The 26710-nt window shown below is 39.8% G+C and overlaps 1 protein-coding gene across 7 annotated transcripts in view; it reads right to left on the bottom strand.

Moving 5' to 3' along the window:
- Positions 1-26710, bottom strand: part of MCF2L (MCF.2 cell line derived transforming sequence like) — a 152796-nt gene that overhangs the window by 118324 nt on the left and 7762 nt on the right. For 2 of the 7 annotated variants that reach the window (XM_021545619.4, XM_021545612.4), the window contains exon 2: positions 23855-24053. In XM_021545619.4, the coding sequence (XP_021401294.2) occupies positions 23855-24032 (178 nt within the window). In that variant the 5' untranslated portion in view covers positions 24033-24053. Of the gene's footprint in view, positions 1-2267; positions 2535-2680; positions 2701-7197; positions 7321-12644; positions 12816-23854; positions 24054-26710 lie in introns of those variants that run through there. The other 5 variants (XM_085558717.1, XM_077781570.2, XM_077781572.2 and 2 more) reach the window with 5 other exon arrangements.

Below are 26710 nucleotides of genomic sequence, written 5' to 3' on the forward strand. Positions count from 1 at the left end.
CAAACAAACAAACAAAAAAAAACAAAAAAAAAAACCAACAACAACAACAAAAAAAAAAAAAAAAAAAAAAAACAACCACCCCAAAACAAGATAAAGAAGAACAGGTTTTTGGGGTTTTTTCCTTGAATCCTACAAAGGAGAAAATCCCTCAATGCCTGAAGGTGAACAGCTGTACCAGGGAGAAGCCAGGAGAACATCTGTATTTCAATTACTCCTGAGCATGGAGCTATTGAAATATTGAATATGATCTTGGGCTGTTAAGGAAATCTTTGCTTACAAAAGATTTCTGAATCAACAGGACTGCTGTGAAGGCAGATGGAGGATAATTAGACCCAAGGACAGTGTACAGCCCAAGAATGGGAGACAGCAACTGTCGCCCATTTCTCTGTCAACAGAGAAACTGAGCAACCTCAAAGCAGCAAGGGAGGGGGGGTGAAGGAAAAAGGAAACCTGAAACAGCCACCTATAAATACAAGCACTGGCTGTATAAAAACGCTGCCTGTGGCCTGAGAATACCTGCACAAGGATTATAACAGAGAGGAAGAAAGAGAAGGGGGGGGAGAGGGACCAGCTAAATCATGAGTATGAAATTGGCTGGAAAGTAAAAGCTGGCTTTAATTTGGTTTTTTTTTTTTTTTTCTTTAAATATGCAAATTTAACAAGCTAAAACCAGCATGTGGTCAGAGCTGCCAGCAAATATGAAAACAGCATTTGGAGCTGCTGGTGGCTTACATGAAGGTCACAGTGTACCTGCAGCTGCACAGCTGAGAGACAGGCAGTGTCACAGGCAAACCTCCCACTCTGGAGCCTCCCTCTCCTTCAGCTCAGGAAGAAAAGCCCCCCCTCCCCCCCATTCCCAACTAAATCCAGCACACCTTCTTAAAATTTATCTTGCCACAAAAAAGCTAGATCAGCATTTTCATGGGAGTGGAAAAAGTAATGTACTAATTACTAAAATAAACTGCAACAGACAGTATGCCCAAGCAAATATCAGACTGGCTTTCTTCTTAAGCATTCAGAAAATTGAAACAGGAAATGAAGCAAATATCCAGATATTTAATAAAGATGTGTTTTGAAAATAGGAAGATAATTAACAGGAAAAAAAAAGGAAGGAGAAAAAAATGTGTATGTGACCTTTACTTGTAATTTAATGCTTGTTCTTGTCAGATCAGATCTTGTTTTCCCCCCAAAAAATGTTAAGAAGGTAAAATATCTTTTTTCCCTATCCAAGAAAACAGCGGCATACTCTGTTCATTCCATACTTGTATTTAATCTATGTGTTCATCAGACTACAGCATCAGCCATCTTGCTAATTATCTGCTTCCACCACATGGAAATTGAAAAAGATGAAAAAGTCACACTTAGAAAACAGCAGACTAGGAAAATGGGAAGATAAATTCCAAGTTTTGATACTGCAATGAATAATACTTTATAATATTCTGTATTTTCAAATCACTGTTTTGCCTCACATGACAAGAAGATGCAACACTTCTGTAATCTGTCAACCAAGAATAAAGGGCAAACCAAACAGTTTCAAAGGATACAAAAACCACCTCTTTTATCTTTCCAGGTAAGTTTTTATTCTGAAATATGTTCACATGTCTGCATGAGCAATAGCCAGGATAACACTCCTATATCTAATCAAAGATCACCTTATTGTGCACTGCTTCTTAGTTCTAGTTTTGAACACACAAGCATTTACATTTTCAACAAATAAAACAATCTCAGAAATTTTCATAATCTTTCTACAGTGCTAAAACCATTTTATCAGATCTGCTCTAATTTTTAATCCACACAGATGTAAAACTACATTTACCACGATTAATTCATGCAACTCTTCATTCTCATAGAAGTGCAATTTAGATCCACCCAAAATACTGGCTTGCAGTGCTTACACTTAGCTCAGCTTTTCACCTGCTTCCTATCAGACTCGTTTCCCTAGACAAATCTGTAATTCCTCCAATTTAAGTACAGCCGAGTCAGATAAAAAAGGGAATCAAGACCCATGTAGAGTACACGACTGTGCTAACAGCGACTCAAAATGACGTTCTAAAGCGTGCTTCAGGAATAATTGAGCACTAAAAAAAATGTTAAATGTTAATCAATGAAAGTTTAACCTGCTGACAAAATCTCTTAATGTTCTCTTTCCTATTAATGAGAGCATGCATAAAGAAAGCTAGTCAGATTGCCAGGATTTTCTGTAAATCCCACAAAATCACTAACAGCATCCACACAACACATTATTTAAGACCAGCAGCTCCTCCTACCAGCACACTGGAAAACCGCATTTAATCTTTGCATCAATTCTTCTAGTGCCATTTCTTCAATTTTCAGCCAGCACCTCATTCTCAGATAAAACAAAAAGAATCCGCAGCAAGCATACCCCCCCCCGCTCAAGGATTAGGGGAGGCAGGGGGGAAAGCCCCAAAGCAGCCCGCTACAGCAGCGCTCCGCAGCCCAGCATTTCAATGGCTCCGCGCGGCTCCCCGCGGCACAAAGGGCGGCAGGAGCCCACGGTGCCCGCCGGCAGAGCCCGGCGGGGCGGGCGGCAGGAGCGCGCCCAGCCGCGCGGCCGGGAGCGACGCGCGGCGGAGCCCGCGCCGCGCAGGGCCGCGCGCGTCCCGCGGGAGCGGCCGCGCTCCGCGCGCCCGGCGCGCTCACGCCAGCCGGGAGCCCGCACCTCCCGCCAGATCGGCAGCCCGCGGGAAAATGCCGAGGAGAGCCCGCTCGCTTTGGACCGGTCCTTTTTGAAGGCTAAGGACGTCAGATTTCCTTTAAACGCTGTCGATTTTCCTTTAAATGCGGCTGTCTTCTGGAGTCTTTGGAGGAGTTTGCTTAAATGTTGTGCTACAGCAGTCTTATAGCTCTGCGAAATCGGTATTTCCACAGCAACTGTACTCCCAGCTTAGGCAAAGGGTTTTAGAGCAGAGCTATGTGGACCCCTCAAGGTGTATGGCAGCAGAACCGCTACGAAAGGCAGCCAGGAAAACCAAACCTCATAACCAGTAAACTTCCACTTACTATAGAGTACCACTATACAGTGGTACTTTCTGTGTACTTTCTGTGTCCCTGAAGGTTTTCCAGTGGTACTCTATAGTACCACTGGAAAACCTTCAGGGACACAGAAAAACCTACAAGACTTCTCTACAATGCTTCTCTATACAACTGCTCCTCATAATTGATTTCCACTGTTTTATACAGACTGTTTTACACGTTTGAAACTATGATGCTTTTAACATTTTTTTATTTCCAAATATCATCTTGATGCCTACTAAATCTCATTGTTGCAGGTTTTTGCTGATGGTGAATTTTGCTGAATTCTCCCACTCTTCTAACCCTCCCATTGGTTTTATCCTAATTTTAACAAACATTAACGAATTGTCCATGGCTGAAAGAAAAAGAGATGTTTTTTGTTATGTTTAAAAGGACTGTGCTGTGTTATTTTAAATAAAGATTCTTTTCTACAGATTGCATACAGCAGGTAAAAATAACAGAGGGAAATAAGTGGACACCTGTGATGAGTTGTTCATAACTCTAAACAATATTATTAGAGAGGATATGAACAAAAAGAAGTTTTTAAGAGGACCCATCAAACTATCTAGGCTTCCTCTGCCAGTAAAATTGATTTATATAATTCATTTACTACATTAATCCACATTATTTCCACTCAAAGTATGATAGGCCCACAGCAGCTCCATGTATTAGATATTGCTAGAGCCATCTATGTTTCCATTTCAATATTAATAGGAATGACAAAACAAAGTCTTCAGTCAAGCTTTTCCATAACAAAGTATTACCACTGAAAACCAGGATCTGGAGGAACTTTGTATGCAGAAATATTTCGTTTATGTGACTGCCATTTGAGACTGTATTTATGCAAAGGAAGAAGTGATGGGCAGCAAGACGACAATTACCAGACCAGGCTCTTGCCATTCTGGTGGTGACACAGGAGGAGCAAATGCCTGAGAAAAGATATGCAAGTGTGTAGGTGCACTAGGATAGCTGAGGCCCATTATCAAACAAAAGCTGTGTGACCATATTGCATCCACAGACAGCACAGGGAGAACTCCAGATGCCAGACAGTCAATGGGATTTGTTATTGCAGCAAGTTAAAGGCCTAAGGCATTTTTGCATATGCAGAACAGCAAAGCTCACCTGTAAGATTACACTGTTTCCTGGTGCAACAAGAAGTGCAGCAAACTTACTCATTCATACATGCTTATGCAAGAGCAAGAGAAGACAGTTCAATCCCAGATTTGTCTGAGAATCCTGATTCAAGTCAATAGTAATTCCGTTTTCCTTGCAGAATCAGCAGACTGCTTAATCTCCCCATATATCAAAAGTCCATCTTTTGATGAAGTTTCTCAGTGAAATAACAAATGAAAAGGAAGACAAAAATGTAGTGAAGAATTTTACCATGTCAACCAGTCAACTTTCAGAATCATAAGCACATAATAACTTTTACCTGTGCAAAATGAATGGAGAACTCTAATATATTAGCTAAACCTCAGTTACACCAATGATGCCACTTTATATATACTCTCTACACCTTCAAACAAATTCCAAACACTCAAAGTATGAGCACAGCATCCACGTGAGAGGTTTAGTTAGCTGGGCTGAAAGTTAGTTTACCTAAAAGTGGGTTATTTGTAATCAAGTACTTGTTTAATCATATTCATTCATGGAAATCAGGCAGCCTTGTCTTCCTAAGAAGCTTTGACATGGCTTCTCTACTGAATGAAACAGAGAGTATTTCAAGATACTTAACCAAATGTGGGATTACGATCTCTGCTGGTTTGACACAGGATCATCCATGGCTTAATGAACAAGCTTGAGTCAGACTAAAGAAAGAGACCTTAAACTAACTAAAATCAACTCTTAACAGGAAAACCCAGCCAAGCTTTCTCAGAACATAAAGCAATCCAGCATCTGACCGTGAGCTATGTAAGGAATCAAAACAGTCCTGAAAATACAACATGACTATATCTCAGGGAAGAGCTACAGCAGTTTTCACTCCTGAAGATTTTACTTGATCCCCACACCCCCTTCAGATCATCATGACAACCATGTTATGGAATTAAACATGCCATTTCAGTCCCACTCATCTCATGCCTAATTTTTATAGTAAAAGGACTCATGCTCAGTTCTAGCACTGAGAGTCTGTAAATACAATAGGAAATGTTGTCATTTTTCAGATACAATATGATTAATTAATTTTTTTAATTAAAAATTCAAGCTGGAACTCAGGTCTTCTGCTTCTGGAACTTTGACCTTTAACTTCTGCTAATGTATAACTTTCAGCAAAAATTACCTTCGCCAGTCCCAGGCAAGTCCCTGGTGCAACAGAGGAATTCATAGAGAAATTTGAGGAGTACACAGCCTTTCAGTTCTGTCTTAGAAGTTTAAAATGCATTATTGGTTTATTTCAGTGAAACTGCAAAGATAATAAGAGAGGCACAAATGTATTTAACTTAATCAATCGATTTCCATGGATTCATGGGTATAATATTTGACTTGATTTGTATTGACCTTTTTCTAAACTTCTATTAGATTTGAAAGTTTCAACAACATTATTTTTTTCCTTCAGTTCTCTACTTTACTCTGGTTTTGGCTGTAGTCTTCAGCAAATTCTGTTCAAACACAGCAACATCAGACATATTTTATTTCAAAACAGTTTCACCCAAATATGATTGCCTAGTTTTTCAAGAAATGGTTGCTATTTTGAAAATGTTCTACAAGTAACACAGAGCTATCCACTCACGTGGGGGAGGGCAGACTAGTAACCATAAGTCATTAACATACAATCATGTAATCAGTTTTGCTTGAGCAAATGATACTTTCAACAATATACCTAAAAATTTCTCTGCTAGCTTTATGTTGATCTCTGTAACATCAGCTATCAGTGTTCCAAAATTTAACTACGTGCTGTGTGAAAAACTGGTTTTGCTTAAATTACCTTCCTGGAAGTTTTCTGTGTGTCCCAGTTTCTCTTTTGTGAAGCAGTGGGGAAAAAAAAAAAACCAAAAAACAAAAACAAACCCAAAAAAGCCCTGCAGGAAATAAACACTCTCTTTATACATCCCCAAGCCATTCATGACTATACAGACTGCCACTGTAGGTGATATTATGTCTCCTCCAATTGCCTGTTTTCCAGACAGAAAATTTCCTACACTAATTAGTTCCTATTTGTATAAAAGCAACCCCATACCTCTGATCGCCTTCACCATTCCTCGCCATACACTAATTCTACTCCAACAAAGGGAACAAAACTAGACATGGTACTCCAGAAGTAGGCACAGCAGAGATTACTCAGGGACAGAAGGATTTTGTTGTTCTCGGTTTCCCTCTCAGCGGTTTGTAATGTTTTGTTTGCCTTTCGGACCAACACAGAATGCCAACGGAGCTGCTGCTGTTTTCAGGGAACTACCCACAGCCAGTCAAGGTCTCTCAGTGAGGGTAACAGAATAGTATTTTCTTTTCTCATCTGTGTTGCTTGTACAAGCAATTCATTTCACCTTCTCTACTGATCACTTTCTTAGCACCACCAATTTATTCTCCAATGGTTTGCACTCAGCACTGAATTTTACTATTTTTAAATAAATATTTTCACATATTTACAAATCTTCTCTTTCCACACTTTTTTCCATTTCCAGTTCATTTAGGATTATGTTGAACAGCTGCAGGAACCCCTGCAGAAATCCCTGCTTTTTCTCCACCAGTAACTCCCCCTCCACCCACAGAAAACTGACCAACTAAAGCAACTCTCTATTTCTTATTTTTCAGTCAATTACTAATCCACAAGAGGGCTTCCAATTTAACCCGTAGAGCCTAAGAGTGGCTGCAGCAGAAGAAAAATCATGTATTGGCTATAAAGTAGGACTACAAGAAATGAACACACACAGAGGTTTCCTTGCCGCCGCTTTGCACAGACGCCGCCACGTCGCTTGTGGCAGAGGGAAGAGGCAGAGCACATGGCTGGTTGTGCCTGTGCAGCTGAATCCCCTGCCAAACATCCCATACAGCTTGCTAGAGATGCCACATGGTCGGCATCAGGCAGCGAAGCCCGCTCACTCTTTCCTGGATGGCCGCAGCCACCGGGAGCCCCAGAACTCCATAGACTGTGTGGGCAGTGAGGCTGCAGCACCCATGGCACCACCGCTCTCCAAAGACACTGCAAACATAGCCAGGGAGACTTACCTAAGCTGGGCTCCTGCAGACAGCGAAGAGACCCACTGAATGTGGTTTTCATAAATTTAGGTCCTCTCAGATCCTACAAAAAACTGCCACATACACCCACTGCACAAGGGTGATACTGATCCCCAGCATTAAATAAAAGGGAAAGAAGAGGGAAACGGGACAGTTGATATGAAAGATCCAAACAGAAAATGCATTTTTAACATTTCAACCTCCTCTTGGCATGAGCTCTTCCTTCATGAAGAAAAGGGATTTTTCCCTTTTATTTCCCTGAATGACTGAGTTCTCTTGGTAATCAGCCCAGTTCGGCTTTATTATGTAAAGCATCTGGGATTTGAAACTGGGATTCATAAGCAGAGATGGCAGTATTCTGCTTTTGGCAACACCTCACTCCTTCACAAGGAGAAAATTGTTCCTAGATTCACAATCTCAAGAAATACAGAGAATTTAGCAAATACATGGAGGAAGGAGGGGAAACAAAAAAAATCAAAGTTTTTCTTTTAAAAACTTGACACTCAAAACACTCATATACAAAGCCAGAGTATGGGCAAGGTTCGTTCATACAGGAACAGAGATTAAAGAATCTTTCAGATGTGCAAGACCAGTTAACAAAATAATTCCATCAAATTTTGCCTTGTTTAACTAATATATTAATTTACCAAATCTCCATCAAGTCCTCAGTGTCTCCTCAACCTCAATAAATTTTTCTTTGAGAAAGTATGTGCCATACAGAAGAGGTCCTGGCAGCTGCTCTCCAGGTTCCCCCACCTGGGATGTGTGATACCCTCACACAGGGTCTAGGCTGAGGTGACACCCAGATCAAGTACTTAGCAGTAGGGGAAAAAGCTTCACCCTCCTCTTCCTTTTCCATGGTTGCTCAGGCCCATGGCTGAAAAGTATTAGAAGAGTTGGAATGCAGCCTACTCATCTCTACTTGATTGCCACATCTCCATTGAGCCCTATCTTGCTACACTCCAGCTTCCTGTACTTTCAGCCTTCCCCAAGCAGCTTGCTTCCTCCCCCAGCAATTACAATCTAGCCTCTCCTTAAAAAAGAAAAAACTACAAAAAAACCCCAACTAAACCCAAATCACACCAATTATTTATTAAAACTTAATTTAGTTACTAACTTTCCCTATTTTGTTTCTTTCATAAGGAAGTGTCTCAGCTTCACACTAGAGAAGCACTCCTCATACTGCTGTGAAGTGTTGCAGTACAGCTCTTCAGCCTGAATTAACTTAAAATGATTGACTAGATCACAGGTTTCAATACTTCCTAGCTTAACAGGCAGGGCCTTCTTTTCCCCAGCCTCCCTTGCTCGGACAAAACATCATTTGAATCTCTTCTACTGGTCTGCTGTGTTTCAAGTTACTTTGTAAGTGCTCCATTCAGATTTCTTCTTTGTCCTTTTTTGCCACATGGGATTAAGTAATTACTGCAGAGCCAACAGCCTTGAAAGAGTTTATTTAATTTAACACCTCCAATTGCCCCTGCTCCAGCTGAGGGGTGTTTCAGTCTTTTATTCTTCTTCAGTCTGAGGAGCTAAACTATCCAGATGTGCCCACAGCTGTACTCCTCTAAAAGCAGGCATGGCAATAAATGAATGAATGTTGTCTTTTGCCAATCCAGTGCCAAGTAAGACCCTTCCTTTCTAAGTTTTCTGAGATATTATTATAGATGAAGGAAGTACTTTGTGTAGGAAGTTAGGAAGACTGAGAACAGGAAGTATAAAGGTGAGCAGGGAATGAATTTGCTCCAAAAAGGAGTAATATGGAAGGAAATGAAGAATCACTTATTTTAATTGGGGCACTCCATATATATGTATAGTTAAAAGAAAGGTGTCACAAGGGAAATTACTCCAACCCCAAAAGAAATGAAACCACAGTACTTTAAATGTAGAAAAATAAAATAGTGGATGTCAGGGAGCTCTGGTTTCAGAGGTCAGATACTGGTACCATGATAATTAAAGAGATGGTAGAGTATAGGTGCAGAGATGCCAGAGTCATATTCTTCCACTGACTTAGTATTATGTATGCAAATGATGAAATTAAATAGATCCAGAAAACATACACTTTTTGTCTTCTGTTGTTAGGGTGATTTTCTTTGCAAAGGAAATACTGGATTAGGGGTCATAAAATTAATTTCTTCCCACCAAAAGAGTCTGTCCAGCTTTTTTTTAGAGCTAAAACTTTTGAGGTCTCCTAAAAAGTACTGGGCTTTAAATCAAACGATTTGTGTGTGTTCAGATTTTGAGTATTAAAAGTCTAAAGGCCCTACTTTGTAAAAATCCCTATTTCAAAAGAATAAGCTGCACACATAGGAGTTCAGCAGGTCTACCATTCAAGTCAGGATTGATTTAAAACACTCAGGAAATTTCTCCATAACAGAAAGCGATATATAACTGCCACATATAATTGTTAATTTTACATACCATCAATTGTATAAAACCTACTCAGAATAAAAAAGCAGGGTTTTTCCAGGACCATTCAGTTAGATTACACAGAATAAAACTGAAGTACTTACCCCTGAGGAACAGGCTGACAAATTTTAACACAGATAAAGGGCTCAGTAGAAGGATGTCAACTTTAATTTGGAACTTTTTTAAAATCACAGAACCATTAGGTTGGAAGAGACCTTTAAGATCACTGAGTACGACCATTAAAGCAGCACTGCCAAGTCCACCTCTCAACTGTGTCCCTAAATGCCACATCTACATTGATTTTAAATACCTCCAGGGGTGGAATGGGATGCATCTCAAAATTTGTCCTCCCTTTTCCACTCATACATCTTAAGAAGTAGCATTCAGTGGAGCTTTAGGGTGACAGAAAGCTTTTCCCTTTAAAAAAGGAAGCAGTGCAATGCTCAGGGATACACTGAGGTGGGAAGGTGCAGTTTGTGGCTGAACTGCCAGACTCACCTCTGGCAGATATGCTGCCCCAAGGTTGCTTACCATCCCACACTGGGTGTTTCCCTCCCTCCTGGAATGCACCTCAACCACAATTCATGGACTTGGTTTCACTTCATGCAAACCAGGACAATTTTTAAAATCTCAAAATAAGAAAGTACTCTATTATTCATCTAGAAATCTATTTTTATTAATCATGTAGAAATAGGAAAGTGATTTCCAACAGCTACAAGGATATTTTACCTTCAGCCAAAGACACCAGGCCCCAAACAAGCTCTCAGTCTTGCTGCAGATTGCTCACACTCATCACAGGTCCTGCAATGGTACTGCTGTGTCCTTTACAACAGAGCTTGTAAACTTTTCTATTTCCTTATCAGACCTATTGTCCTGTCTATTTTAATGCAAACAATCCTCAGTAAATAAAGTAGCATTATCTTCTAAAATCTGAATCCTGAAGAATACTTGGATCCTCTTCACCATTCCTACTTGTGTACCCAAGAGAAAGAACATTTTCCCGGTTGAATACTATCAGTGCACCAGCAGAGCACAGACAAGCAGAAGGGAGAACAGGGAGGTCAGTGTTAAAAAATGTAATTTAAAAGCAGAATTCCAAAGGGTAGCATAAAGATGAGGCTTAAGGATACCAGATACCACAGAAGGCCCAATGTGAAAACTTACCTATAACACCAACACACACGAAAGGAAGAGTCTCTGCGGGCCCTGGAGACTGATCTGGGTTAGCATCCCCTAAGACCCATTTAATTCCTTCAAGATCTCAACCAACCCTTTAGGTATTAAGGAAATAGTCACTTCTGCATCTGTAGTTCTTAGCATGGTTGGACCTGTCATTGCTAGCATCCTCTCCTACAGAAGTAAAAACCATGATGTAACTCTGTCTGGAAGGCCCTATTTTGTAAAACCAAAGAAATGCATAACCATAAACAACCTAACAACTAATGTTTGAAATCATGTCATCAAATACAGAAATCAGAGGTTATTTAAGTATCCAAAAGTTTTTCACAGCACGAAGTTACATGTATAAACTGTTATTCTACTTCATCTTTCTAAGTATCCGCTATCACTATCACATGTACGTGCAAATGGGATATGCTGTAATTGTCAGGGGTGCAGTGGGTTGAAAACAAAGAGCTCCCAGAAACAGAGTAGTTTTAGATGGTTTAATTTTTATTCCCTCGCAGAATGAGGCAGCATGCTGTTTAAGAAACTAAACTATTTACTCTACAATAGAAAAAAATATTTTGTTGTCTACATTTTTCAAAATGTAAAGGCAGCAAGAAGGGATATGATGGGACTTGGAAAACAGAATACAAATAACTGCATTTACAAATAGTTCTTTCACTCTCTTTTTGTCCCTTTTCTATTTCCCTGACATTTGTAAGGGAGTATTTAAAACTAAAGACTGATTTCCCATGTAAAGGACAGCATCTACCTCCTCTCCCCACCTCCTCTATCCCTCAATATGCTCAGCTTGTACACACAGAGCTCATGGACCCTTCTGATGCAATACTGACTTAGAGGACCCAAAACAAATAATAGTAAAAGAAAGTCCATGAAAACTTCAAGTCTTTTCTAGAGAGAGCTCTTTAAAAAGATATACCTCATTAATGACATTCAATATTATCTGTGGGGGAAACACAGTAAGGTCTCAGATTCAAAGGTTGTTTAATACTCATGAATAAGACCCCAAATACAAGGAATCTAGTAACTAAATTAATGCATAATTTCATGTGAACAACTGCCTCCTTTTAGAAAGAATAAGGAGTTTATGAAACATTTTAAAGCTGATTTTAGAGAGCAGTCCCACCATGGAGTCACTGCCAGATGACTATAATATTTGACAAGCTACAGACAATGTTTTGTCAACATGTGTTGTGGTTTTTTTATACTGTCTACTCAGCACTGTATGTTATTTTACCAATAAATACGGGAAACCCCTTTAGAAACAGAAAGGCACAAATTACTTCTACTTCATGTACTTGTGATCCAGGTACACATTGAAGCTATGCTAAACATACTTGCTGAAAAACAGCCCAACTCTTTAACAATATTTGCTCAACAGAGTTTCTCTTTCTTAAAGTACAACAATACAGGTTTTAAACTAATTCTTTCTGGTATAATAACACGACCACACTGTTCCATAGATTTTTTTTCTTTTTTGGCTCAAACAGTTGAAGCTAATCATAAGCATCACTAAAATCTTCTAACACAATATATGAAATCATACTCCTTTCAGTCAGAGCAAAAATACTCATCTATGAGAACATATACATGTACCCCATATTGAATTACTTAGACAAATAAAACCAATGCCCTGCCAAAATTCTATCATATGGCACATGTACTAGCAATTTCTTTCAGCAGCTCTCTGATATCCAACTCCAAAAAGCAGTAAAGATTAAGCAATATGCAAACAATAGCACCGAGCTTTAAAAGGCAAGATTTTAAAAGTATTCAGAAAACAAGATGCAGTAAGGAAATATTTACGCACATATGCAGAGGCCATGTTTAGACTTGTAAATACCAACCTTTTTTGTAGTTTTGTCCAAAATCCAAAACATGTCGCACATCTCCTTTAATCAGGTATTTTATACAAGAACAGCATAAATGACACGGCATTTGCAAAACCCATGTATCAAAAGGTCCCAGTGTGCATGTTAAACTCTCCTCAAATGCAGTACAATTGACAGGCTTAGTGCAGTGCATTTAGATTTTGCAGTGAACTTGTTACCAAGGAAACCAGCAGCTGCAGGTGTTTTCCCATACACCAGGGAATGAAGATTCAGCAGTGAGCTTATCTACTCAGTACTTTAGTCACACATTTTTTTAGTCTCAATAACAAACTATTTCTCAAACTCTGCCAGAAAACCAGACAGCATTAAAAAAGAATTTAAAAAACCTTCCCCTACACATGACCTTACTGAACAGTAAACAGCACCTTTATATGTTTTCTTCTTTCTTCTCCTCCAGTCCTCGCTCCAAAAGTGCCCTACCTCCCTTGCTTTGTCTCCTTCAATAAAAGTGTGCAAAACTCACTTCGTGCAATGGGTTTTCATCCCAAGAAGTGCTCTAACAACTTGGCAAGGCTCCAGCTTCCAAGAAACAATGCTGACTTGGGAGAGGCTACAGCAATGCCTATTCCAATCATACAGCATAGTTTTGCAAAATTGTACCATGCTACAGAGATATCATCGTGATTGGTATGATTCATGCTTCTTAGGATGAGGATAAAAACACAAGCACAAATACTTAGTAAAACCATAATGGAAATGCAAGGTACAAAATCCACTTTCAATGCAGCTCTTCCACAGGACATTAAATCAGTAACTCACACAACGTTTACTTCTCATTTATGATACAGATTGGAAGGCCAGTATATATAAATTAAAATACAGACACTGTATTTGTTTTTTAAGTAGCCACTTTTCTCTGAGTAAGATACTGGAATATTTATAAATCTTCTGTGGTCCTAAGGCATTTTTCTACTTGTCCTCTTTCAGTGTTACTGAATCAACAGCAACATCTACTGGGCACAGAAAGGCAAGATTCAGTTTCTTGAAAGAGATTAAAGGGCCAGGTACAGGAGTATATAATACTTACAGTACCTATTTCTGGATACTTTGGCAGTCACTGTAAAACCAGAAAGGAACAAAACTTTTAAATATGCATTTGCTTTCTCTTCACCTCTTCAGAAGGGAAACAAACCCAACAGAAAGATGGACAGAAGGACAGAACTGACTCCTGGTTGCCTTTGGAGATACCATATTACATCATGACATATATATGACAAATAACAAGTTACACTTAGGAATAGTAGATACATTGGGCTAACAGAACTGGTTGACAAGAATTCTACCAGTGAAAGTATATAAATATTATTCAAGTTCATGCAATGGAGAGTTTTATCATGAACCTTTTTGCTCTTTAAATCTATTTTCCCTCTTTACTTAACAATTACAATTTGCAAAACAAATAAATAAATCAAGGAAACCCCAACCTGATACCAACCAAAAAGCAATGACTAAAAACCAACCAGATCAGACCAAGCAGAAGTTCTCCAAAATGTCACAAAAACAAGATGAACACATGTGAACCTAATAAATGTTCACAACAAGGATTCCAGAGAACTTTGCCCTAATAACACCCAGTATTTTCCTTTCACAATAGAACCTACTGGGGTCTAAACTCCCTAACTAGAAGAAAATAACTGGAGCCTTGTGAGAGGCGCACAGGACAATCTGTATTTCTGACATGCTCATCAAAGCAATCCAAAGAAAACGAGAATGGGACAAGCTCAGCTTCATCCTTGTTGGTGCCTTTCTGCAGGGACTGGTGTTTCACCCTGATCAGGCACACACTGATCAGGGTTCACAGTCACAGCCCTTGCCTGGATTTTGACATCTACACAATTCCCTATTTTAAAATTCAATCAGATGAGAAGCAAGCACTCACCATGCACCACAAAACAAGTGATTATGTATTAGAAGTGTAAGTGCTACTGGAAACTGAGAAAAACTCAAGACTTTCCTGTTACAAGTTGGGGCTGCAGTCAGCAGCAAACCAAGTTTCCCCATGCTACCACCCCCTCTGGTCTAGTAATGCTTCAATTCTTCAATACAGCATTTTCACCCAGGAAGAGCTCAGCAGCCAGACTGAGCCCCCACGCAGAGTTCCAGGCTGAGGAAGAAACTGGAGAGGACTCTTTTTTTGGGCCAGTGCTCCACTCACTTTACTCTGGCATACATCAGGAACCCCAATGCCATTGTATCCCTTCTGCATGAAACTGATTGCCCTGCCATTTGAGAAGCCAAACAAGGTGTGTGCAGGGCACAGGAAGAAGCTCAAGAACACCACCCCCACCAAACTGCAGACAGCCTTCTCAAGAATGACAGCAGCTCTGTATCACAGCACACATCACAGTTGTGAGAGCCACGATACACTGAGCATCAGCACACAACTTCAGATGGCTTTAACCCAAACAGAGTAACACCATACCATATCAAAGGGCAACAAGGGTCTGCCCTTCTTGCTACTTACCTTTTATACCCCCATGTTCATGCACTGCACCTGTGTGCCCTCTGCTCCCTTTGGTGTTGCTCAGTGCCCCTGGGCTCTCCATGGCTCATTGCTGTCACTGCTGCTCACTCCCTGCTCACAGCTGTGCCCACTGGGGATGAGGCTCAGCTGCAGCCCCACTCCCAATTACCACAAACTGTGTGCCTACAGCTCTGGGCAAAGGTAAGAAGAGAACCCGCCATGAGGTAGCTCAGTCCTCATCAGAAAAACTACTCAAGGAATTACGCCCTCTCAGACTTTAAACACCAAAATGCTGCCAAAGTGCCCCAAACATTGGCACTGTTCTCCCACATGCTGCTGGGGAGCCTCTTCCTTTGCAGTGCAGTGAACAGAAGTCCAGCAGTGCTGCTGGAGCCCCACCAGTCAGTAAAACAGGAAAATCCAACTGCTCCATTTGGGACTGGTCCTGGCTGCACACACAGCTGTCATTTTGATACCTTCTATAATCTCATTGGTAGCCTTCCTATGTAAACGTATTTTCAACAGTAAAAAGGGCAGGCACAGGCCCTTTTCCGTGCAATGAGGGATGTCCAGATACAAAATACACCATATGAGAGCATGGCTCTGCATGGAAACCACACAGAGGCACGGTACACCACACAAACAGCAAATTTCAATGCACAGTATGGTTACAGAACATACAGTCTGTGTCCTACAATGAGGTATTTCTCAAAAGAAGTAATAATAGGGAAGAAAAAAGTACAAGAGAAAACATGTGTAATGTGGCATTTTTTTCATATTTTTCCCCCACTCCTCTGACTGCAAGCCCTGTCTGTGGAAAAAAGCAACTGCTAGTATTTAATCTAGGAAAAAATCTGTCCACAACACAAAGAATGCTCGTGAAGAGGATTTCAGGCCGCATTAAGAGAGCTGACTGCTTCTAGGCCCACCAGCCTTGTTTCAATTGGTTTTTTTGGCAATTCCTGGCAGCATTACAGAGATCCCAAATATGCTCTTTGCACATACCTGGCCTCATGCATGTATCCACACACCTTACTGGAAACAGAAGCTGCTGGCAAGACTGCCTGATTTTCAAGGACTTGCTCCTTACCGCAAAGAAATCTCAGCAGAAGCACTACTAATGTATTCTCCCCAAAAGCTTCACCTTTGGACAGGTTTCCTTGGCAGCAGTTAACCCCAGCTGGCTTATTTTCCACTGAATCAATCATTTCCAGTGTAGCTGTTTTCTCCCCATGATGATTTTCAGATGGAAGTGGCACATCTTGCAGGGATACCACAAGGCCTTCCCCTCCTTCCTCCACACACTTAAGTACATTTCCCCAGGTAAGTCTTTGCAAAACAGGTTGCACAAATTTGACAGCAGGAAATTTTCACTAACAGACTTCAGATACAACGCCAAATTTACTTCCCTCTTCTTCATTATAAAGAGTTGTTTAGCAATGTCAGTGGAAAACATATTAGTCTGATCAATAATTGGTTAAGATGACATTTGAAGACTACAATAATCTAATTATGTGCAACAAATAATTTTAAAGAATCACAATTTTTCTAATGCCCCCTATGATCAAGAAATAGGCTTAAACAGATATAAGCTGAGCTGAAAAAATAAAACTTTTCACTGAACAACTTAAATTGCTTCCAGCTATAGCAGAAAGCAAACATACAGTTGAAAAGGAACTTCAATATTTTATTTCATGATTCTCAACTCTTGTTACCAAAGTTCCTTCCTCCTATGTAATAAGGGTTTGACTTCCTAAACACTGAAAGAGAGTGCATTGATTAGCCCCAGAAAATCTGTGCATTTGCATGAAACAGCCCTGAGTAATTCCTCAGTGCCAGAGGCAACAACTGAACCAACATTTAATCTGGCTATTGGCTAGAACTGAGGCAAAGCAATTTATTTCCATGACAAATGGTCCAGCACAAACAGTCCAGCTGGAAGCCAGTGAGTCTATGTAACCCCACATTTTCCCTACAGGTACATAGATGACACTGATATGATATTAAGGCAGCATGTGAGACTTTGTCAGATGGTTCCTACTGCACCTATCCAAGACCTAACATTTACATTCATGACTTTTCCATCTTCCCAACCTGAAGAGCAAGTGCCAAATGCAGCAAGCAGCCTGCCCTTACAGACTAAGCCCATTTCTATAGAGTTTGGGTTTTTTCTGTTTACTTATTATAATAAAGCAGATTTACAAAGATATCAACTGCCTACAGATGCAGGAAAATGGGATTTACTGAATGCCTAAGCAGGTTAGACATGTAACCCCTCTTGAATTTCAATTATGCTGCTGCTTAGACACTTTTCCAATTTCTTTGGAGCCATCTGAGGCACCAAAAGCACAAAGGTACTCATGTCAGGGACTAAACAGAATTGACAAAGCTTTCCTGCTTCAGCAAGCATCTATTGCTTCATCCTGCATTAAGAATACCTGAAAAGCAAAGCATAATTTAAATAAAAAGAGAAAGATTCACTACATTCAGGTGCATCACAAAAGCTAGGAACTTTCTTAATAAACTAAATGTTACTGCTTTCCCTTCTGATTAAATGGCTGTAGATTTTAAATAGATTATAAACCAAAGAACACCTATAACTTGTGCTTGTGACATGTCTCAAATATTTCTCAACAGATTTCAAAGAACTTTAAAGAAAAAATTAAAAATGCTTTCATGCCTTTGATAAAAGCTAAGAACAATTTCAGGCAGGACCATTTCCTGAAAATGTTTTTGGGTTTTTTTTGTTTTCTTTTTTTTCAGCAAGCAGCAGCTGAACTAAAATTCCATCATGTGTGGCACTTAATTACAAAGACAGAGCGACAGACAGATAGATGCACACATATATACACATACACAGAAATTTACTCCTGACATTGCCAAACTAGCTCTGCATAGCTCATTTTTAGCTGGCAATGCCTTTTTACACTAATGAAGCTTTTCTGCTCTAACTTCTTGAACTGAACAAGAAGTTATTTTTATATATTCCATATCTGCTGTAATTCCCAGGAAATAAGGAATTAGAATAAGATGTTTAATATTAATTTCATTTAAGAGGGTGGTTAACTTGGATAGCTTAGAAGTCTTAAGATGAAAATCCTGACAAGACTCCTACTGATTTTAATCAGACTGGATTTCACTGCTCTATTACTCAAAGCAGCAACACAACCCAGAAGAGGTTTACCACGCAAAGGCTTTCTTTTCCATGTTGTTAAACAGATTATTCCAATTAGTTTTAAACGTGTCTCGTTTTGAAGAGTAAAGCTCATAAAAATTTGCCAAATTCCCTCAGTTGAAACTCAGTTTTAATAAAAAGCAGCCCCTTTAACTAACACATAAAAACACTGGCTCACAAACACATGCTGAGACCGGTACCAGTCTTACAGCAGCCAGTAAAGGAATAGGCTTGTAAAGACATTTTTAGGCAAATAGCCTCCAACAATGGGAAATGCTAACCCTGCACACATAGTATTTTCTGTATCTTACTTGGACATGTACTTTACATCAATCAAAACACTATTATCAAACAAAGGTCTACATGGATTTTCTTATAAGCTCCACAGCAAAACACAACCAGTCTTTAAAGGGCAATCCACTGACACCAAGGAGATGAAGAAAAGTGCACAGCAAAACAAATACCCTTTTCGGCCAAAAAATTATGTTGAACCCAGATCTATGTTCATAAAAAAAGAAAACAAATCCCAGGTTCCCCCTCCTTGAGCATTGTGACAGATGCCACCAGGGACAACAATAGCTCCTGGCTACGTGCTGGACCGTGTATTACTAAGTGGCTTGTGTATTATGGCTTAGAGACTCCTGCCCTAGTTGGCTTGTATTTAAAGGTAGAAAAGGTCATGGGCTATTTAGCACCTGCACAACTGAGAAGATGACTGAGGCTGAGAAGTCTGTAATGCCATCTGCATTCCACAGAAGACCGATGTTAATGAACCCACACCCATGGTGTCACACCCATGAAACAAAGTGGTCTTCTTGTAGATGCTTCTGGAATTCTAACAAAGATGAAATATTCAATTGCCTCACGTATTTTAGTGTTGATATTTTAGTTGTGATTTTTTTGTGTATGCAAACAACCTCATAGAAAATTTTCAGTATGATATTCATAGCCTCATTTTTTACATGTACATTCTAGCTGCATCAATTTAGTTTATAAGTTATCCCCTGAAAATAAAACGTTTTCATGAATTTGTTAGTGGAAGCATACTGCAACGTACACAACTTTGCCAGTTAAAATTAAACTTCTATTAAGATATCAAATCTGATAAAGCTTATTGGAGAATGTAAAACAGTTCCAAGAATCAAGTAACTTTCTAAATATATTGCATAAATGAAAGACTCCTCCCCCTAAAAATGCAATGACACTCTTCTAGCTACCAATACAAACAGCTTCGAAGAGACAGATTTCAGTATCTTAATTTTTAATTGAAGATTTTTAAAGGTTGCCTTTGTACACTATCAGGAAATAGAAAGCACTCGATCCAAACAGTATTAACTACTGTTTTTCCGAAAAGTCACTTAATTTGAAACAGTATAGTTATTGTAACAATAAATACCTACAATGTTTCCCTTGTACATTGGTTTTGAAATCTTGTATTTACACAGTTCTGGCTAGTGGAAGCAAAGGGTTAATACATGTATCTGAAGTTATAGTATAGGTTTTGAGTATAACTGAAGTTACCAGACGTACAAGTGTTTAAGAGAAACGTTGTTTATCCCCTCTTCTCATGCAGGTGATGAGACATCAGTGGTCTTGATAATGTAACCTGAGCATCCTGCTCCAGTCATCTTGCAGATGTATATAATTCAGTAAAAACTGTCACCTTCAGTAATGCCACTGAGAAGTACCTAGAAGGATGTTTATGTATGAAAAACAATGCAAAATTTAACATTATGGGATGATATCATGCACATTTCTTTCAAAGAGCATGACTGTAACAGATGAGCATTTCAAGTGCCTGTGAGTACAACAGCTGATATTGTGCTTTGCAGCACTGTTGCCTGTGTTAGAATTGGCACATCACAGTCACTTTGCTGTCTTTTCTGCTGCTTTGTCATTTCAGATGCAAAAATGTCAACAATCGGGTAAATTGATATAATTACACACATTTTACAATTTGAAATATTTTAAAAATATTTTCCTACTCCTTAAGTATGTCATCTTAGGTAAGTTTGGATTAAGGAGACTTCAGACTTCAGTCAGTTGTCACCTACATTCTTGGATTCTTCAAACCTGGGCAGAGTCATGATAGTCCCTTACTTTTGTAAAAGCTTTGACTGTAGCACCCTCATGGCTATTTCCTACTACTTCAGCAATTACAGCTCCCAAGATATAACATTGCCAAATCTTGAGACCACAAAATGTTTCCCCTGCTGCATCAGGGCAGGAAGCTAAAAACCCCTGCATGAAAAGATTATGTTCCAAACAGACCTGAAGCGAACAGGGGAAAAATTTCAAAAAAATAAAGAAAAGGTGTCAAGCATTTGAAGAGAGAGAGAAAAAAAAAAAAAAACAACCAATGATTGTATGTAAATAGGCCTCCAAGCATATCACTCCTCAAGTCCAATGCCAAAGAGGTAGAATAACATAACAGCCACTGAGAAAATATAGGAATACTAATTTTAATTTTTAAAATTATTATTAGTAAAGGCTCATTATTGTCTCCCATGCCTCCATTCATTTCCAGGATCTTACAATTTTTCAGGCTCTGCTGAAGACAGGAGAGGGAAGGCTGAATTATACACACCACTTGAATTGAGGCAAGTGTACACACAAGTTGGTCTGATGCTATGATGTTTCCATCTCACTTGTGCTCTGCCCCAAGCTGAATTTTGCATGCTGGTTCATCTATTGCTTTCCAGCTCAACTCTAAAACTTTCAAGATGCAGTATCTTCTCTCTGTGTGTGCACTTATAGACACAATGAAGACCTGATATTAATTATAACTTCTAGGAAGACACAGCAGTAAAAATATTGCTGTTAATATAGCATCAACAGCACAGCAGATGAGTTCCTGGGGAGGGGGAGGGAGTTAAAACTTCATAAACAGCAACATATGGTTTAAATAAAAGCAGAAAGATGCTCTCCATCATACAGTATTATTAGTCTGCATGGGAGACTAACACCCCTCACATTTGCTTTCAGAAGTCAAAAATAACAAGAGAAGACTCCAGCATTATCTGCCATGGCACCATCTCTCTTTCCCATGAGAAGACTATATGGATTAGTTTCACAGAACAAGGCACTATGGCTCCCTTTGCCAACAGAAAAATACTTGCCTGCTTTCTCAAAATAAATATTTGAATAAGTATTACAACTAGAGTAAAACATCGTCACATTTTAAATGTTCACCATGTTATGATACTGTAGCTCTTTTCAGAGCAGACTCTTTTTTAGCAGTCCCTTGATAAAGTCAGAAAACCTTAACATAAAAATTGCATGAATTAAGAGCAATGATTTGTTAAAAATCAAACCCCAATAAAATATCCAGAAACAATGATTCAGTCAATCCTCAATATTAGCAACAACAATATTAAGTATGGCACAGAGAACCTTTTATACTTAATTTACCTGTAAAGTTTATGAACTTTAGTATAAAATTATCTACCACTAAGTTTCTCATGCAGTCTGCCTAGTTCTGGGAAAGCTCCTTTCCCAGTCTACACACTACTGTCTTCAAGTCAAAAGAAAACAAACATACTTTTCTTTGAAAACTGCATACCTTTCTTTTCAAACTTTCTTTGAAAATCCCACTTTTCCCAAGGATAAAGATGTGCTTTGCAGTTTCAACTAATGGCTTGCAATTCATGCCAGACACAGATATAATCCCTAGTGAAAAATCTGCTACTTCTCAGGCCAGGAAACTTAGTTCAGAACTTCTTCCATGAAACCTCATGTCCCCTTTACATACACTGCAGTGATAGAAGGGCAGCAGCCACAGCTAAAAGATTAAATTAGCATAGTCAAGTATATGCAGGCTAATATAGGCAGTCTCATGCCTATGAAGTACATCTCTACACTCAGCTCCTGGTCTGCCTGCATTGCTTTCATTTCAATCCCTGCAGTTTACTAAGCTTCCTTTGTTGATAAAGCAGTCAACCACTGATTCACTGATCCTTCAGCAGAGAACAAACCTGCAACTTTGAACCCAACACAACTCTCCCCTGAATTTCTGGGGAGAGGAAGTAGCAATTTCCAATTTGTTGAAACCCTCCAGATGACACAATACAGAACCATCTTTCCTGCAACTTCCTACTCCAGCCCTGCTTTCCTGGGACTTTCGTTTCTTCTTCTACCACAGAAGCACAGTGCACTTAGCCTGGCTTAAGTCACTGAGATGGAATCAAGTACACCCAGCTCACTACCAGCAGTGGTTTGTTTCACTAGAGACTTCATTAAGAACAAGCTAGAGACTGCACAAACTCTTTAAGTAGTCTGTTTAACAACTTCCCCAGTTAGGTCCAAATCTTCTCTGCAGGGATCAAGTCCACATTTTCTTGCTCCTATTCTAATAGTTATGGACAACAAGAAAATTGAAACAAGCAGATATTCACCCTCTTCCATAACTAGCACAGATCTCCACTAGAAAGTCAGAATGTGTGATTTCCCTTCACTTTTCTCTTGTAGTCTAGATACACACATCTTATTTCCACAGAAATCATATCTGATCAACCCTGACATCATCCTCTGGAATTACTGCAGGGTTTTTTTGCAGCTTTCCTTGTTGCCTTCAAAAGAAACCTCTTTCTGGTCGAGACGTCACTGGTACAAAAGCAAAATGATTACTCTAATCACTGCTTCCTGTGAAGTCAGAGCAGACCATGAATCATTCTGCAGTAGCAACATCATTAGTTCCTTCCAGCTAGGACAAAGGAGTCATATTCTGTTTTATAATTGTGTATTAAATGCAAAACAGTATTTTAGTGAATTCTGCCTTTCCAGTTTTGGAACATCATTCCAGCTTAGAGAAGTTTGCATAAATATATTTAGGTATTTAATTTCCTAACTAAATTTAATTACCTGGGAGGCTTTATAAATACATTTTTCAAAATTAAATGAAGATGTGTTAATAAAGACCAAATGCCATCAGATGCAACTGCTAATCAAATCATAAAATTACTGTCCATCTGCACTAGTACCACAGAAAAGCTTCTATTCATACATGAACTATGTGGCAACCTCCTGCATGAGTAAATATAAGATCAGATGGTACAGTAAAAAAAAATGTATTCTTAGTCCCAGCAACCATAAACTAGCATTCAATACAGTTTTCTGCTTAAAGACCACAGCAACAAAAGTAGTGTGATATGGTGCAGAGGTATTTTTTACTTGCTTCTCAGCAGTTTCTCAAAATTATGATTTTAAAACTATAGGAAGGTAGGTCAGGTTTCTCTGGGATGGCTATTTTTTGCTAAAGAATTAATTAGTGGAATGATTTTAATTCCTTATAAGGAGCATCAATCCTCCTAAGTACAGGTTTTCACTGGCTACTATTAAACATTTTTTTTTCATGGTGACATCAGCCCCTTCCAGTGAATACTTAGCTATTCCTTTTCTTAGGCTCCCTGTCCTACTCTCATTGTTGGAGATGAGATACAAATTCTAAAATTCTTGAAGCCATCCATCCTCTTCTTAACAGTATGGCAGCCAGCCAGCCAGTTTCAAAATATGCCACATTTTTCTCACCTGCCATGATTTCTGTCACCTCTTGCTTATCTTGCACAAGCTGCATGGTATCTGACACCACAACCTGATGGTTGGTATCTTCTTCTTTCTCTTCATTAGGTTGGTTGGCTGTTGCAAAACAGTTGCAGCTTCCAGTTCCTTTGCACAGGAGCAGGGTCCGATACCAGTAGTCAGACATGAAAACTCTGTGAGTTGATTTCTGAAATACAACAAACAACAGAAAATCATTTTCTGCGAAACACAAGGAAAAAACCTAGCTACTTGAAAGAAGATGCTCAAATGTCAAGGATAACAATTGCATACAAATGATCATATCTTTGATTTGAAGAAAAAATATACAGTTTCAACAGTCATCCATGGTATAGTGCCCAAAGTAAAAAGTTTCAGTTCCCTGTAGTTTCTCAAAATGCTTATATCAAAGGTCAGGAAGGTAATGCAAAATAAAAAAGAAAAAAGCAGTATACAAACATCAAATTACATTTGATCTGCATAAAGGCAAAAAAAATCATTACCACTCTGTATTTTTCACAGAACAAGTCAGTATTTATCTTAGAAGCACCTTGTAAAGCCATGTTTAACTAGGTGAAGCAACACACCAGAACATGGGTTGTCAAAAAAGTGAAAGAAAAAAAATTATTAAAAAGGACAAGATACTATGATTGCCATTATATGGGAGGCCAAAATTACAGTTCAAAGTTTTCACAGACAAATTAGCTGAACAAATGAAACCTCAACACTTGAAATCTGGCAGGAAGATGAGATGCTTTAGCTTCTGACACAGCACCCAGGTACTTCACTGCTCCCCTCTTCCTGATCAGAAGGAAGGAGCAACAGTTCCCTTAGCCTAGAGGAGCTAGAAATTACCAGGCTTATTATATGTGCTTCCAGGTAAGAGAGCAAGCACATCTTTAAACACCTGCAAGCTTCTCAGTTTATGCCAGAGAACTACAGGGAGGTTTGTTTTTTAATATAAACAAAAAGCACCCTCTTCTTGAAATAACAACTACAACAGCATTAACTGTGAAAGATTTTGTCCACATGAGGAAACATCTTGATCTTTCCAAATAATTAATTGCTGTTAAGGATAGCTGGGAACTCTGCAGAGTTGAATCATGGAACAGTTTGGGCTGTAAGGGACTTATAAAGGCACAAAGCCCAATCCTCCTGCAATGGGCAAGTTAATCAGGTTGCTCAGAACCCTGTCCAACCTGACCTTGAATGTTTCCAGAGATGGAACATCTGTCAATTCTCTGGGCAACCTGTTCCTCACCGCCCCACTGTAAAAAAACCAAACAAACCCCAAAGCAACCAAACAAAAAGCCTCTCCTTTCCCACATCTAATATAAAACAAATCCTTCTTCTGTTTAAAAATATTGCCCCTCTTTCTATCTCCAAATGCCCTTGTAGAAAGTCCCTCTCCAGATTTCACAGGCTCCCTTAGGTAGTGGATGGTGCTGTAAGGTCTCCTTGGAGCCTTCTCTACTTCAGACCAAACACCTCCAACCATCTCAGCCTGTTGTCACAGATGTGCTCCAGCCCTGTGACCATCTTCATGGCTCTCCTCTGGACTCACTTCAACATGTCCACATCTTCCTGATGTTGGAGACCCCAGAGCTGGATGCAGCTCTCCAGGTGGGGTCTCACCAGAGACAAGGGCCAAATCCCCACGCTCAACTTGCTGCCCACACTGCTTTTGATGTTGCCCAGGAGTTAATTGCTTTCTGGGCTGCAGGTGCACATGGTTGGATTGAGTCCAGCAGCACCTGGACACTGCCTCATCCACAAGGACCCCCAAGTCCTTCTCAACAGGGCTGCTCTTGAGCTGTTCATTCCCCAGCCCAGATCCATACCAGTGGTTCCCTCACCCGTGTGCAGCACTTTGCCTTTGGCCTTGTTAAACCACATGAGATTCCCAGGGGCCCATTTCTTGAGCTTGTCCAGGTCCCTCTGGATGGCATCCTGTCCTTCAGACGTGTCAACAACACCGCTCAGCTTTGTGTCATCTGCAAACCTGCAAGGGGTGTGCTCAATCCCATTGTCATTAGTGAAGATATTAAGCTAACACTTGATCCAAATACAGACCCCTGAGGGACATTACTTGTCACTGATGTCCATCAGGACTCTGGGCCATTGACGCTACCCTCTGTAAATGACCATCCAACCAATTCCTCATCCACTGAACAGTCCATCATCAAATCCAACTCTCTCCAGTTTAGAGAGAAGGTTGTGGGGCACCATGTCAGAGGCTTTATGGAAATTCAGATAAATGACATCTGTAACCCTTTCCTCGTCACTTGATGTGGCCACTCCATCATAGATGGCCACTAGGTTGGTCAGGCAGGACTTGCCTTTGGTGAAGTTATACTGGCCGTCCCTAATCATCTCCCTGTCCTCCATGTGCCTGAGCACAGCTTCCAGGAGGTTCTGTTCCATGATCTTCCAGGAACAGAGGTGAGGCAGACAGGTTGGTGGCTATCAGGGTCCTCCTTTCTACACTTTGTAAAGATGGGTACAATGTTTTCCTTTTCCAGTCACCTGGGACTTCACCTGACTGCCATGACTTTCCAAATCATGTAGAAAGGCTTGACAACAACATCAGCCAGTTCCCGCAGGACTCTGGGATGCATCTCATCAAGTCACATACTTTCGAGTTCCTGAGGTGTTTACAAACCTGATCTTATTCCAAAGTGGGAGGAACTTTGCTGCCCTGGTCCCCATCTTGCAGTTCTTCTACTTGAGAAGCGTGGGAAAAGAGGCTGCCAGTGAAGCCTGAGCACCTCGGCCTTCTCCTCATCCACTGTCACCAGTTTGCCAGCATTGCTTATCAGCAGGCTACACTTTCTTTGACTTTCCTTT

Source organism: Lonchura striata, chromosome 1, assembly GCF_050655825.1.
Source record: "Lonchura striata isolate lonStrDom1 chromosome 1, ASM5065582v1, whole genome shotgun sequence".
Classification (NCBI taxonomy): Eukaryota; Metazoa; Chordata; class Aves; order Passeriformes; family Estrildidae; genus Lonchura; species Lonchura striata.